Genomic DNA, 14150 nt, shown 5'->3' on the forward strand with positions numbered 1-14150 from the left:
ACCCACAGTGGTGGTATTGTCAGCAAACTTTTTGATGGTGTTGGAGCTGTGACTGGCTACACAGTCATGTGTAAACAAGTAGTACAGCACTGGGCACAGGACGCTTCCCTGTGGAGTGCCAGTGTTGAGGATCAGTGGGGAGGAGGTATTACTGCCAATCCGCACACGCTGGGGTCTGGTGGTGAGGAAATCCAGGATCCAGTTGCACAATGTGGCACTCAGTCCCAGCCCTAGTATTTTGTGGATCAGCTTTGTTGGGATGACAGTGTTGAATGCTGAGCTATAGTCCAGAAATAATTGCCTTGCATAGCAGTTTTTTTTATCCAGGTGAGACAGAATGGTGTGAAGTGTGTGTGATATTGCGTCTTCAGTGGATCTGTTGTGGCGGTAGGCAAACTACAGTTGGTCCAAAGTGTCGGGGATGGTGTCCTTCATGTGTCCCAGCACCAGCCTCTCAAAGCATTTCATTGCAATGGGGGTCAGTGCCACTGGGCGGTAGTCATTAAGGCAGCTCACTTTGTTTTTCTTAAGAATGGGGATAATGGTGGTGTTTTTGAAACAGGTGGGTACAGCTGAGCTTTTTAAGGAGGTGTTAAATATGTCCGTGAAGACAGCAGCCAGACAGTTCACTGCATGTTTTTAAAACTCAACCTGAAATTCCATCCGGACCAGCAACTTTGCAGATGTTGACAGGGCTAAAGGTTTTTCTCACCTGTGCTACAGAGACAGTGAGACTGGCGTTATTATGCAGTGCTGTGGGGAGTCGCACTGGGGGGTCTTTGTGTTCTCGAACTCGAAGCGACCATGAAATGCGTTCAGTTCGTCACGGAGAGATGGAGCGGCACCTGTTAATGTCCACATCTGTGGTTTATAATCTGTTAATGTTTGGATTCCCTGCCACAGCCTACATGCATCTTGAGTGCAGTTAAACTCTGATTCCACCTTCCTGCTGTATTCCCATTTTGTGCTGGCAATGGCTTTGCGAAGCTCGTACTTGCTCTTCTTGTACACGTCCGTGTCTCCAGACGGAAATGCACAAGTTCACGCACGGATCTTATTTCGGCATTTATTCACTGTTTTTGGTTGGGGAATGAGTGGACTGTTTTATGTGGTATGCAGACATTTACACAGTACCCGATAAAGTTTGTGACCACTGTGGCATACTCGTCCAGATTGGAGGATGAGTTTCTGAACATGTCCCAGTCCACGGAGTCAAAGCAGTCCTGGACTGGCGTTATCATGCAGTGCTCTGGGGAGTCGCACCAGGGGGTCTTTGTTCTCGAACACGAAGCGGCCATAAAATGCGTTCAGTTTGTCAGGGAGAGATGGAGCGACACCTGTCAAGGGCTTCTCAATTTACCGCGCATGCCACAGTGGTCACAGACTTCATCGGGTACTGTGTAAATGTCTGCATACCACATAAAACAGCCCGCATGAAACAGTACGTGTCACAGGCTCCTCTCGCTTCAGTTTCTGCTTGTAGACCGGGAGCAGCAGAATCGAGGCGTGATCTGACTGCCCGAGGTGTGGATGCAGCAGGGAGCGGTACGCACCTTTGTGTGAAGTGTAGCAGTGGTCAAGGGTATTTGAGCCTCTGGTGGGGCAGGAGATGTGTTGATGGTACTTTGGGTACACATTCCTGAAATCGGCTTGGTTAAAGTCCCCAGAGATAATGAACAGTCCATCTGGGTGCTTGTTCTCGTACTTAGTGACGACGTGGTACAGTTCATTCAGAGTGCTGTGTGTGTTTCCTTGGGGTGGGATGTAAACTGTGGCCATGAGCATAGCCGAGAACTCCCTGGGCAGGTAGAACGGTCAGCCTTTGATCAGAAGGTATTCAAGGTCCGGAGTGCAGGTCTGTGCAATCACTTCCACATTCATACACCATGCATTGTTAATAAGAAAGCATATGCCTCCTCCTCTCTTTCTCCCGGATGAACCAGTCTGATCTGTGTGGTAAACTGAGAAGCCCTTGGGCTGGACCGCGTGGTCCGGTGTGCTGGCGGTGAGCCACGTCTCCGTAAAGCAGAAAACACAGCAGTTACGTAAGTCTCTTCGGAATTTAAGTCGCCCTCTGAGATCGTCCAGTTTGTTGTCCAGAGACTGAATGTTGGACAGGAAAATGCTGGGCATCGGAGGTCATAGCCTGCGGCGTTTCGCTCTCACCTGTACACCGGCCCTGCGGCCCCGTTTCCAAGCTTTCGTCTTCTGAGTGGACCCAGGTGGGTCACGGTCATGATGCTGTTCACGGCAGAGCGAAGGTAGTGAGTTCAGCTCTCTAACGTTAAGAATTACATCTAATCGCACTGTTTCACGTATTTGCAGAAGTGTTTGGCAGTCATAAGTAATAAGAGAGTAAACTGGCTGGAGGGATAGTGACACAAACAAAATAATATACACTAAACTAACAAGTCTGCGAGGAGATACAACCAACATGTCACCTCGCGCTGGCGCCATGTTCAGTTCTTGTTAGATGTCTTATGTTTTTTCCCATATTAGGCAATTATACTCCCATCCATGGTACTCGATCTCCTGGCTGACTAGACTACGTGGGACAGCAGACCCTAAGCTCAGGCCTAACATTGGCATTAACGACGTTCTGCTGTTCGTCATAATCAGCTTTCCAATGTACGGTGCAGGGAAAGCTAGTTAGCAGATCTGGTACCTTGCCAGCGCACAGGAACAGCTCATCAATGACACCTTGGACAGCCTGAAAGATTTCAATGGGGAGATGGTCACACTGCGGACTGTAGCCATGCAGAATCACCTCGCCCTGGACTACTTGTTAGCTACCCAGAGTTGGATGTGCACTGTTTTCGGCTCCAGATGTTGCTCCTATATCTTGGAAAACTCCGAACACATTGCCTTCTTGGCTGATCACATCAGAGAGACTAGTGCACTGTTCCACGACTTCAAACAGCACAAGTCTGGACTGCTGTGCAGGTTGAGCTCTTTGTTGGTTTCCTAGATCTTATTCTATATTATATATATTGTGTTGATTTTCTTTTGGAGGGGTGTGGTGGCGCAGCGGGTTTGGCTGGGGTCTGCTCTGTGATGGGTCTGGAGCTCAAGTCATGCTTGGGGCGCCTTGCGGCAGACTGGTGTCTTGTCCGGGGTGTGTCACCTCTCCCTCAGCCCTGCACCCTGTGCTGCCAGGTTAGGCTCTGGCTCGCTGCGACCCCGCTCGGGACAAGCGGTTCTAGACATTGTGTGTATGTAATTTTCTTTTGTTTAAAGTTGTGCATATCTAAATTTTGCAGTTTTTTTCCCTGGTAGTTATCCTGTACACTTTGCTATCACCCCTGCACCATCTCCCACATCACTTGATGCTGAGCAAAATGAATATGATAACACTTCCAGGGAGCTGGCATCACTTGCTGACCTTGATTACAACACACCAGCGTAACTACAGAATATAGCTAAGGAAGACCTGGTTGCGAGGATGAGGTCCTAATTGCAATAAAAATATATTATATAGTTTACAAAAATCAATACAAAATAACTATTGTTGTCTGAAACAACATCAGATGATTTTTATTTATGAAAACAGTGAGAAACTGTACTTGGCCAGTTGCATGTCTTTCCTGGAGAACTGCAATGTCTGCCTTCAGTTGCTTGAGATACCACCACACATACATTTTACTGAGTTATTCAGGGTTTTTACACTACAGCTGATGAAACGTATCATATTTAACTTAGAGCTGGACATGTTTTGCCAAATAAGGGGGCAGCTGGTAGTGTGGTGGTTAGAGGTGTTGCCTTTGGACCCAAAGGTTCCAAGTTTAAATCCCACCTCCTGCTGTAGTACCCTTGAGCAATACCCTAAACTGCTCCAGTAAAAATGACCCACCTCTTTAAATAAGTAAATCTTGTAAGCTGCTTAGGAGAAAAGCATCAGCTAAAGAAATAAATATAAATGAAGTAGAACAAACAATCTCTGATTGGTGAAGAGAAGGCAGTACTTTCTTGGCAACAGTATTACTCAGTCTGCCTAGTGATTTTTCTCATTTGTTGTTTCAGGTTCACCAGGTGTTTCCAGGGCTCCTCCAAAAAACATGCTCCCTCCACAAAGAAGTTGAGACAGAATGAGGAGTTTCCATGGAAAAAGATTGAGCAGTAATGTGAAAGAGTGGAAAGCAGAGCTACACAATAGTGTTGTTCTTTCTGTCTATGTCACCCCACCAACCACCTTGCCATAAGAGTGAGCACGTGGAAAGTGCATCATGAGCTGAAAAGAGTCCATGTGACAATAGGGACTAATCTGGATCAACTTCACCAAAACCTCAGAAAAAGAAAAAAAAGAACAGGGCCAATATTGGGGCCTTGAAGGGGCAGAGAGCTTTGAAAACTAATCTTCCACTCATTTGCTCTTTTTTCCCTCAGATTTCTACTGCAGCTCAGTGGATCAGCCATAGAGGAAGAGACAATCTCTTTGTTAGAGGTACAGAGTATGTACAAGTGCATGTGCCCATAGCAAGTGTAGAGCAAGACCAGGCGCATTGATGGCTGTTGATGCAGCTGCCTCGGCGAACCATGGAGGAGTCCAATGAGACGGGGAAGGAAGGCATGTACGGCGGGCACTCTGCCTTTTCACAGACTGAACACAACATAGTGGCTTTCTACCTGATCACAGCAGGTAAGGCAGCTACACTTGGGAAAATTAACAGAGAAATTTTCATGTTTATTATGAATATTTGAAAACCACTTTTTTTTAGTTTGGAAAGATGTAGTTTAAAATGTAGTTTTAGTAAAATGTAGTATGTGGTTTTAAACATGTAGTTTAAAAATGCAGCAGGATGCCAAAGAGTTATACGTGTTCAGTACAGCTGATAATGTACTTGTTAAGGGTTGCAGGTTAAAATTTCATCTCCAACTGAAACACTCTTGAGTAGTCTACTTACTTTAAATTGCTCCATTAAAATTACCCAGTTGTGTAAATGGGTAAATAATTGTAGGTAGCTTAACATTGTAAGCTGCTTTGGAGTAAACCATCAGTTATATCTAATACCAATTACCACAGCCGGCCACATCAGATTCATACTTAATTTTCCACTGGCATCTTATGATCATGTCAAAATGCATAAACAAGCATCTGGGCATTACAGTTTGAGGCTATTTAAAGGTCTTTTTGCACTCTATGAGGAGAGGTATAGAATATATGGTGTGGGCTGCTGCTACTGTGGGGGTGCAGTGGCGCAGCAGGCCTGGCTGGGTCCCGCTCTCTGGCTGGTCTGGAATTTCAGTCCTGCTTGGGGTGCCTTGCAACAGACTGACATTCCATCCTGGGTATGTCCCCTCCCCCTCCAGCTTTGTGCCCTGTGTTGCTGGGTTAGGTTCCAGTTCACCACAACCCCACTTGTGACAAGTGGTTTCAGACTGTGTGTTTGTGTGCGTGTGCATGAGCATGCTGCTACTAGCGACATATGAGATGTAGTGTGGACTTTTGTAAGTATTGTACATTTACATTTATTCACTTAGCAGACACTTTGCTCCACAGCAACTTACAATGGATTCTATGTGGTGTTACTAGCCCACACACCTTATTCACCAAGATGATTTACACTACTAGATACACTACTTACAATGGGTCACTCATCCATACTTCAGTAAAACACTCTCTCTGTGTCACCCACACACTATGGGGGAACCTGAACAGCATGTCTTTGGATGCTGGGAGGAAACTCACACAGACATGGGGAAAACATGCAAACTCCACATAGACTGAGCAGGGATTTAACCCACATTCTCTCACAACACCCAGGTGCTGTGAGGCAGCAGCACTACTCACTGTGCCACCATGACACCTGGTATTGTACAGTATATAGTTCTTGTTTCTCGCTTATTGGAGCACTTTAATGAACACCACTGGTACTAAAAAGTTTTTTTTGCAACCTACCACTGTTCAGTGATAAGAACCAGAGGAAGCACATTCACACCATACCAAGACATGAGGTGACAGACACTTAAGTTTGATCTGGTTTAAGTTAGTCTTGCAGTTTGGTAGGCTTTCATCAGCCTTTGTATTTCAACATCCTCAGAAAGAGGGGGTGCGGTGGCACAGCGGGTTTGGCCAGGACCTGCTCTGTGGTGGGTCTGGCATTCAAGTCCTGCTTGGCATGTCTTGCGGTGGATGGGTGTTGTATCCGGGGTGTGTCCCCTCCCTCTCCAGCCTTGTGCCCTGTGTTGCCAAGTTATGTTCCAGTTCGCTGCGACCCCACTTGGGACAAGCGGTTGTAAACAGTGTGTGTGTACAAAATAAAATGTGCTTGGCATAGCTGATTGCAGTGAACATGGAGGATGTTGTGCACACCCTCAGGAGATGTCAGTACATGATGAAATTCAAACCCAAGTCTCATTTCTTATGAATAACAGTCTGAATCCCTAGGCCTTTGAGTGAGGTATCATTAAAACTTTAATTAATGCTACAAAACTTAATATCCATCCATTATTAATAACAGTTGATCCAGTGCAGGATTGTGGTGGTCTGGAGCCAATACTGGAAGCACAGGATGTGAAACAGGTTACACCCTATGTGAGATGTCAGTTCAATGCAGGGACCAGGTGGTCTTGAGCCTCTAGAACCACTACACAGAATACCATTTTGGTTCATAACAAGTTGAAAAAAATACATTTTCTCTTATTTAAAACTGAACAGTCATCTAAAGGAAGTGTGAAGAATTTGTGAGTGTGCCAGATGTGATGAAATTGTTACACTATGTTCCTCGGGGCAGCTGTCAATACTGCCTTTGGCTCTGAAGGTCACAGGTCTGAATCTTGCCTACTGCTGCCTTGAGCAAGGTACTTACCATAAATTGCTCTGGTAAAATTACCCAGATGTTTAAATGGGTAAATAATTGTAGGTAATTCGACATTCTAAGTCACTCTGGAGAAAAGTCTCAGCTAAATTAATTTAATAATAATAAATGTACTCTTTTCACAGGGGTCATAAGTTTAGCAAGCAACATTGTGGTGCTGCTTATATTTGTTAAGCACCAAGAGCTCCGTAATGCCACCAACGCCATTATCATCAACCTGGCATTCACCGACATTGGTGTCGCCGGCATTGGCTACCCCATGTCTGCTGCCTCTGACCTCCATGGCAGCTGGAAGTTCGGTTTTACTGGCTGTCAGGTGCGTGAGACCGTCATCCTTACAGTAGCCACTAGAAATGGTCTAATTTCTTAAAAGATGTCTTCTGTTAAGGGGGGTGTGGTGGCACAGTGGGTTGGACCAGGTCCTGCTGTCCAGTGGGTCTGGGGTTTGAGTCCTGCTTGGGGTGCCTTGTGATGGACTGGTGTCCCGTCCTGGATGTGTCCCTTCCCCCTCCAGCCTTATGCCCTGAGTTGCTGGGTTAGGCTCCGGTTCTCTGTGACCCCGTATGGGACAAGCGGTTCAGAAAGTGTGTGTGTGTGTGTGTGTGTCTTCCGTTACTTGTGAGGTTTACTGCAGTATCTCACTGTGTTCTTCATCTTTGCTTGGAACAGTTGCAGTTTTCCTTTTTTAAATTACCATGTCTAGTCTATTTCAGAGCTGACTTCTCCAGTACTTCCCGTACTGTCATCATCTGATATCTAGTGATATTTCCAACCACTTTTGCTTTTTAAGAATTTGACTGCGTTGGGACAAACATTAATGAAATAGATATTAATATGAATAGGAATATTAATAATAATACGAGTAACAGCAACTGTTAGAGATTTTGTTGACATTTCCTTAGCAAGAGGTTTTTACCCGATGAGTTGCTAGCCTGATACACAACCCTCCTCCTTTCACATCCTGGTCCTGGGACCAGGCAACAGTGGAATTACTTGATTACTCACGGGCATCAACAATGTCATTGTGTAAGTAAAGCAGAGATGTTGGAAATGGCTGGGCCACGTGCTGTGCATGAGCAAAGTCAGACGCCCACATAAGGCACTTAGATGGACACCACCTGGCAAGCGAAAGTGAGGGAGACCCCTGGGCACCTGGTGAAAGACTGTGGGGGATGATATGAAGAGGATGGGCAAGACTTGGTATGAAAGTTACCTGGCTTGCCCAGGACCTCGAAGGCTGGAGGAGACTCGTTGGCGCTTATGCTCCACCCGGAGCGAAGAGAATTAAACTAAGCTAACAGCAACTGTTACTGATCACAGACAGGGCGATCATCACTGTTCACAGTGTGTAGCAGTCACTGTCAGTCAGTGCTTGTGTGATTAAAGTTGTCACGGCATACGGTCCGAGCCATGGAGTCTTGCAGTTTTGGTCACTGAGGTCACGGCCCTGCTGTCCGTATGTATGACTGAAGTATGTTTGAATGTGTTTTCATTAAATTTTAAACAGTAACAGAGATCGTTTTTTAAGTAAGGGTCCCAGGCGGACGGACTGGTGTCCCGTCCTGGGTGTGTCCCCTTCCCCTCCAGCCTTGCGCCCTGTGTTGCTGGGTTAGGCTCCGGCTTGCCACAGCACCACTTGGGACAAGCGATTTCAGTCAGTATGTATGTGTGTGTGTGTGTGTGTGTGTGTGTGTGTGTGTGTGTGTGTCCCATGAGACTGATTGAGTAATCCAGTACTGGATTGCACTGTGGTAGCAACATGTGATGCTAATCTGTGGCTGCTGAAATAAGGATTTGGGAAAAAAGAAACTAGTCTGTTTTCCGTTTAATATCCTACTGTGGTCATGTAACATTTCAGCTGCCACTCTGTACACTGAGAATATTAATTAATTAATATCATACAAGCCCACTATTTATGATTTCTTTATATGTTTCTTGCTTCAATGCTAACATGCCCTTGGGTGACAGAGTGGTATAACCGGTGGTGTGGGTGTCTCACAGCACCTGGGCTGTTACAGTGTAGATTTGAATCCAGATCGATCTATCTGAAGTTTATATTCTTCCACTATTTACCAGGGTTTTCTTCAGATATTTTGGTTTCCTTTCCAAGATGTATTTCAAGTGAATTGCTGACTCTAAATTGCCTGATTTATTGGTGCCTTACCCCTGCCTAGGTTTGTGCCCTGTGCTTCCACGATGACTCGAAACTACTGGACAAGTACTGGACCAGTGATTATGAATAAAGATCAAATAATCACACAGTAATTAAGAAAGAGGACAACCTACTGTCCATGGAAGCATATTTCTGTGACTTCTTTGATAATTGAAGCTGGTCTATAAAATTATATCTTATATCTTCCAGTGAAAAGTTACTTACTCATACCATGTGCCTTCTATTTATATAATTGCTCTTTGAAACTCTCACCTTGTGCACACTGTCCTGGATAAACAAAGGAGAACCTTCAGCAACAGACAGGTCTAGATGTGCTGTTCCAAGAAGCCACCTGGAGTTCTTTTTGTGTAATATTCATTCTTTCATTCATTATTGCAGATATATGCAGCATTAAACATCTTCTTTGGGATGGCCAGCATTGGGCTTCTGACTGTAGTTGCCATTGACCGATACCTCACCATCTGCAGAACTGACATAGGTACTGCCTTTCTCTCCTATTTCTCTCCTATTTTCACATTATGCAATGTTGCTTAAGCAACTCAAATGTAGACTTTTACCACTTTAGAAAATATGGTGACTGCTTGATTAAATTTTGTGGATCATTTCATATGCCAAACACCCAGAACAGACTGTATTTTCATCATACATGATGAGTAACAATGAAAACTGCTCAGATGGGACAGAAACAGCTGGTGTTGTTCCATAGGGCAGAAGATGACCAGATTTTCCTACATTTTAATGATTCTGGCTGCCTGGATCAACGCCCTGTTCTGGTCTTCCATGCCAGTGGTGGGCTGGGCAGGCTATGCACCTGATCCTACTGGTGCCACTTGCACCATTAACTGGAGGAACAACAATGCGTAAGACTTCATTGCTTGTAACCCTCCAGCCTATACTTGTAATTTTGTTTCTAACCAGCTACAAACAAAACAGTCATACAGTATACACCATTACTATGTAAAATAGAATTTTTATTGTAGACAATTCAGAGAACTAGAATGAATTTAATCGGTACTGGAAAATGTGTAAGAGGGGTCCCATTTAAGTAATTTCTTAAAGAAAATACCTAATCAGTTTAAACAGTGTGGAATAAGTCTTAAGAAAACTCTGTACCATTATGAAGGGTTACATTTTTATGTCACAAAATTCTGCAGTACAAATCATTTGTTCTCTGTTGCCTAATTGTAGGTCATTCATCTCGTATACCATGGCTGTGATATTTGTAAATTTTTTGATTCCCCTGTCCGTGATGTTCTACTGCTACTACAATGTGTCTATGACCATGAAGAGATATTCAGCCACAAACACCCTAGACAACATAAACATGGACTGGACAGACCAGATGGATGTCACCAAGGTAAACATAATGTCATGACACTAAGCTCACATAATATACTCAAATAACTCTGTAGAAAGAATTTCCCTCCAGAAATACAGCAAAGTTCACAATGTACAACCAACATTATATGTTTGACCGGAACAGGACTTTTTTTGCTGTTAACATTACATTACTTTGTTACAGGAAAACAAAACCTTTGGTAAACAAAGTATATTGATTCCTTGTGCTACAAATACTGGAGTTAAGAATTACTGGAAGAAAAATACTTGAGAAGTAAAGTTCACAAGGAAACCCCAAATGGAATGCTGAATCTAGCCTCAGTTGTTTCATTACATTTATTTATTTAGCAGACACTTTTCTCCAAAGCAAGGTCCAATGAACTCTATGCGGTGTTATCAGCCCACACACCTTATTCACCAAGGTGACTTACACTGCTAGATACACTAATTACAATGGGTCACTCATCCATTCATCAGTGGAACACACTCACTCTCTCACACACTATGGAGGAACCTGAACAACATGCACTTGGACTGTCGGAGGAATCCAGAGAACCCATAGGAAACCCACATGGACACAGGGAGAACATACAAACTCCACACAGCGTGAACAGGGATTGAACCTACATCCTCTCACATCACCCAGGCACTGTGAGACAGCAGCACTACTTGTGGTGCCGTCATGTCACCTGTTTTATGTTTCACTAATCACCAGATTATGAACAGGTGCATGGGTCTAGGCTAGTGGGACCTGTAGTGGGCTAGGCCTCTTCCGGCCCCTAGGGGTATGTCCGTGTGGGTCATGACACATGTAACAGGAGTATGTATAAGCATACATTGAATACATTGAATAAGCATGCACTTAAATAAAGATTAATCCCTCTTCCAACAGTGTTTACAGCTCATGTCTTGAGTTCCTGAGCATCAGTGATCAATAAAAAGATGAACATTTTTATGAGATGAATTAGTAAATAGTTGCCATTGAACAGGGATTTGAGGGGAGAGTGTATTTTTACACGGGGGTGCGGTGGCGCAGTGGGTTGAACCGGGTCCTGCTCTCCAGTGGGTCTGGGGTTCGAGTCCTGCTTGGGGTGCCTTGCGATGGACTGGCGTCCCGTCCTGGGTGTGTCCCCTCCCCCTCTGGCCTTACGCCCTGTGTTGCCGGGTAGGCTCCGGTTCCCCGCGACCCCGTATGGGACAAGCGGTTCTGAAAGTGTGTGTGTGTGTGTGTGTGTGTGTGTGTGTGTGTGTGTGTGTATTTTTATTTGAACTCATTTTGTGGTTCAGTCTTCACAAGAACACAGAGGGAAATAACTCCTCCAAACTTTTTTTTAAAGATTTTTTTTCTTTTTTCTCATTTGAATGTTTGACTTAACTTGATTCCATTGAGCTTGTATTCTGTGACATTCCCAAAATAAATAAATGAATCCTCTGTAATTGGCACATACATATTTATTTAAAATAGCTAATAGTAGACCCAGAGGCACAAATGAAAAATGTTAAAGAGTTTTTATACTGATGCTTGTTGCCCTCTTTGTCTTTCTTGATCTCTAGATGTCTGTAGTGATGATTGTGATGTTCCTTGTGGCCTGGTCACCTTACTCCATTGTTTGTCTCTGGGCATCCCTTGGTGATCCCAAAACTATTCCTGCTCCCATGGCCATCATTGCACCCTTATTTGCCAAGTCCTCAACTTTCTACAACCCCTGCATTTACGTTATTGCTAACAAAAAGTGAGTGTCACCATTGTTCTAGGAAGGGAGTTGTTTTGATATATTGATTTTCACAGTATTTATTTGTTGTTCATATTTAGCAATTGTGACAATAAAATTAGCAAGAAACAGGGCTACTGACTTGACCAAATACATTGCAGAAAGCTGCTGGATTTCCATGTCCTACTGTCCTTTGCAGTGAAGCACTGAGGTAGAACAGGGTTATATACCTTCCTCACCCCTGATGCTATTGACAGTCTTTCCTTTTCATTAGATTCAGGAGGGCCATTGTGGGGATGCTACGATGTCAGACTCGCCAGCATATCACTATCAATCAGCAGGTCCCTATGACAGTCTCCCAGCAGCCCCTGGCATAGTGACTGAGGCCATGATGCACAGAAAGATCATCTTGGTGATTGTCAAGGGGGACAGAGAGCTCACTGTGTATCCTACTAGAAGTCAGACAGTTACCTTACTTTGTCATGAGGGCCATGTTTCTCATTGTAGCATTGACTTAACTTTGATGTAGATCTTAACTAAAACATCCAAAAATGTGATTAAACAAATAAAAAAGTAAATAAATAAAACTAAGCAAAGTGTTTATTCCCAATTCTTTTTTCAGATAACTTAGATATTCTCACTGGTGTTCATCATCAGTAAACTATCCATCGAAATGAAAATGTTCAGAAATGTAGCTGCTATGTTTAAAGCTTTACCTTAAACTTCATAATAAGGTAAGATAAGGTTAGACTTTAGTCTCTGAGTGTACCATGTATATTTTGGCTTTTTTTTTGTGTGTCTTATGTGTTAAACTTCAAGTTTGTCATCAGCATAATAGAATAGTAAAATTCTCTTGGAATTAAGAAAAGAATATAATACAACTTAGTTTTTGATTGATTGGCTTATTTATATTTCACTTCCATTTTGCTAATTTACCAAATACAGTCCATGCTTAGATCAATGGAGTATGTATATGGAGCGAGACAATGTCTGCCTTCTCCGAAAGTCCTCTGTTCCTTACGTTTCATATTTTCGTAGACTACAGTATACTATACACTTATACTGTACACTGCTACATATACAGTATTTATACAAAATATTTTTATTTTTTATTGTTTTATTATATGAGAACACATGAACTGTAATAGACCTACACACATGGTTCTTCTGAAGGCACGTTTTGCAACTTTATGTAAGTTATGTACGATATTATGCATATGTTTTCATAGTATATATTTGTATATATTTGTTAGCATGTACCGTTTGTTAATTTTCTTTTTAAAATTATTTTTTCCATTCATTTTTTCTCCAAAAAAGTAAAAAAAAAATATATATTTTTCAGCCACTGCCTGTTCCTCGTGAAATGTGTTGTTCTGGTGTCTGTTGTTCCACAGATGAACTGTAGGTAAAAATTGTCTAATGGAATTATTTCATTCAGTAGTAGAATTCAGTTCTTGATTTCTTCCAATTCAAAAGGCAGTAGGTTCTCCGCTTTGGCTCTATTGTGGTGGAATGAGCTCTCTCTGTCCCTCAGAACTCTCTTCCACCATTTAAGAAGGGTCTCAAAACTCTTCTCTTTTTGACCCACTTCTCTATTTACTTCCTAACTGCTCCATACATTTGTTTAAATTTGCATTCTGCCATTTGTGATGACCATCTTTACCCTTCCTATCTGACTCTTTGGGTAACATGCACAGGCAAACACAGTGTTATCAGACAAACAATAATGCTTTGATAATCTTTTGTCCGTTTCAAAAAGTCTTTGCCTGCTCTGAATTTTTGCCTTAATTCATTAAACAGGTGTATTTTATTTTTTTCAAAAGCAACATAAGATTAAGGTAAACATAAGTGAATTTTCACAGGCTCTGCAGTTTTGTTTACTCTCTATATTCAGAAATTTCGAGAAAAATGTGAATTGTATATGTTATAACTTATAAAACTGTGTACAATTATTGGTATGTGCTTACAGTGCTGAATTTTAACTACAGCAGAACAGATAATGCTTCTTGAAAGTAAACACACTAGCTTTGTGTGTTATGATTAAAAACAAACTTAAATGCTCTAATTGCAAATTCTTCACCCTTTTCTTTTCTATAATTTTGTGATAGTATG

General features: G+C 42.9%; 1 protein-coding gene across 1 annotated transcript; it reads left to right on the top strand.

Moving 5' to 3' along the window:
* The first annotated feature begins 4566 nt into the window (after positions 1-4566).
* rrh (retinal pigment epithelium-derived rhodopsin homolog) lies at positions 4567-12415 on the top strand. Its single transcript, XM_018766229.1, has 7 exons — positions 4567-4636; positions 6941-7131; positions 9367-9466; positions 9695-9848; positions 10177-10345; positions 11881-12059; positions 12313-12415. The coding sequence occupies exons 1-7, from the start codon at positions 4567-4569 to the stop codon at positions 12413-12415; spliced, it is 966 nt and encodes a 321-aa protein (XP_018621745.1).
* Positions 12416-14150: the final 1735 nt, after the last annotated feature.

Source organism: Scleropages formosus, chromosome 8 (genome assembly GCF_900964775.1).
Source record: "Scleropages formosus chromosome 8, fSclFor1.1, whole genome shotgun sequence".
NCBI lineage: Eukaryota > Metazoa > Chordata > Actinopteri > Osteoglossiformes > Osteoglossidae > Scleropages > Scleropages formosus.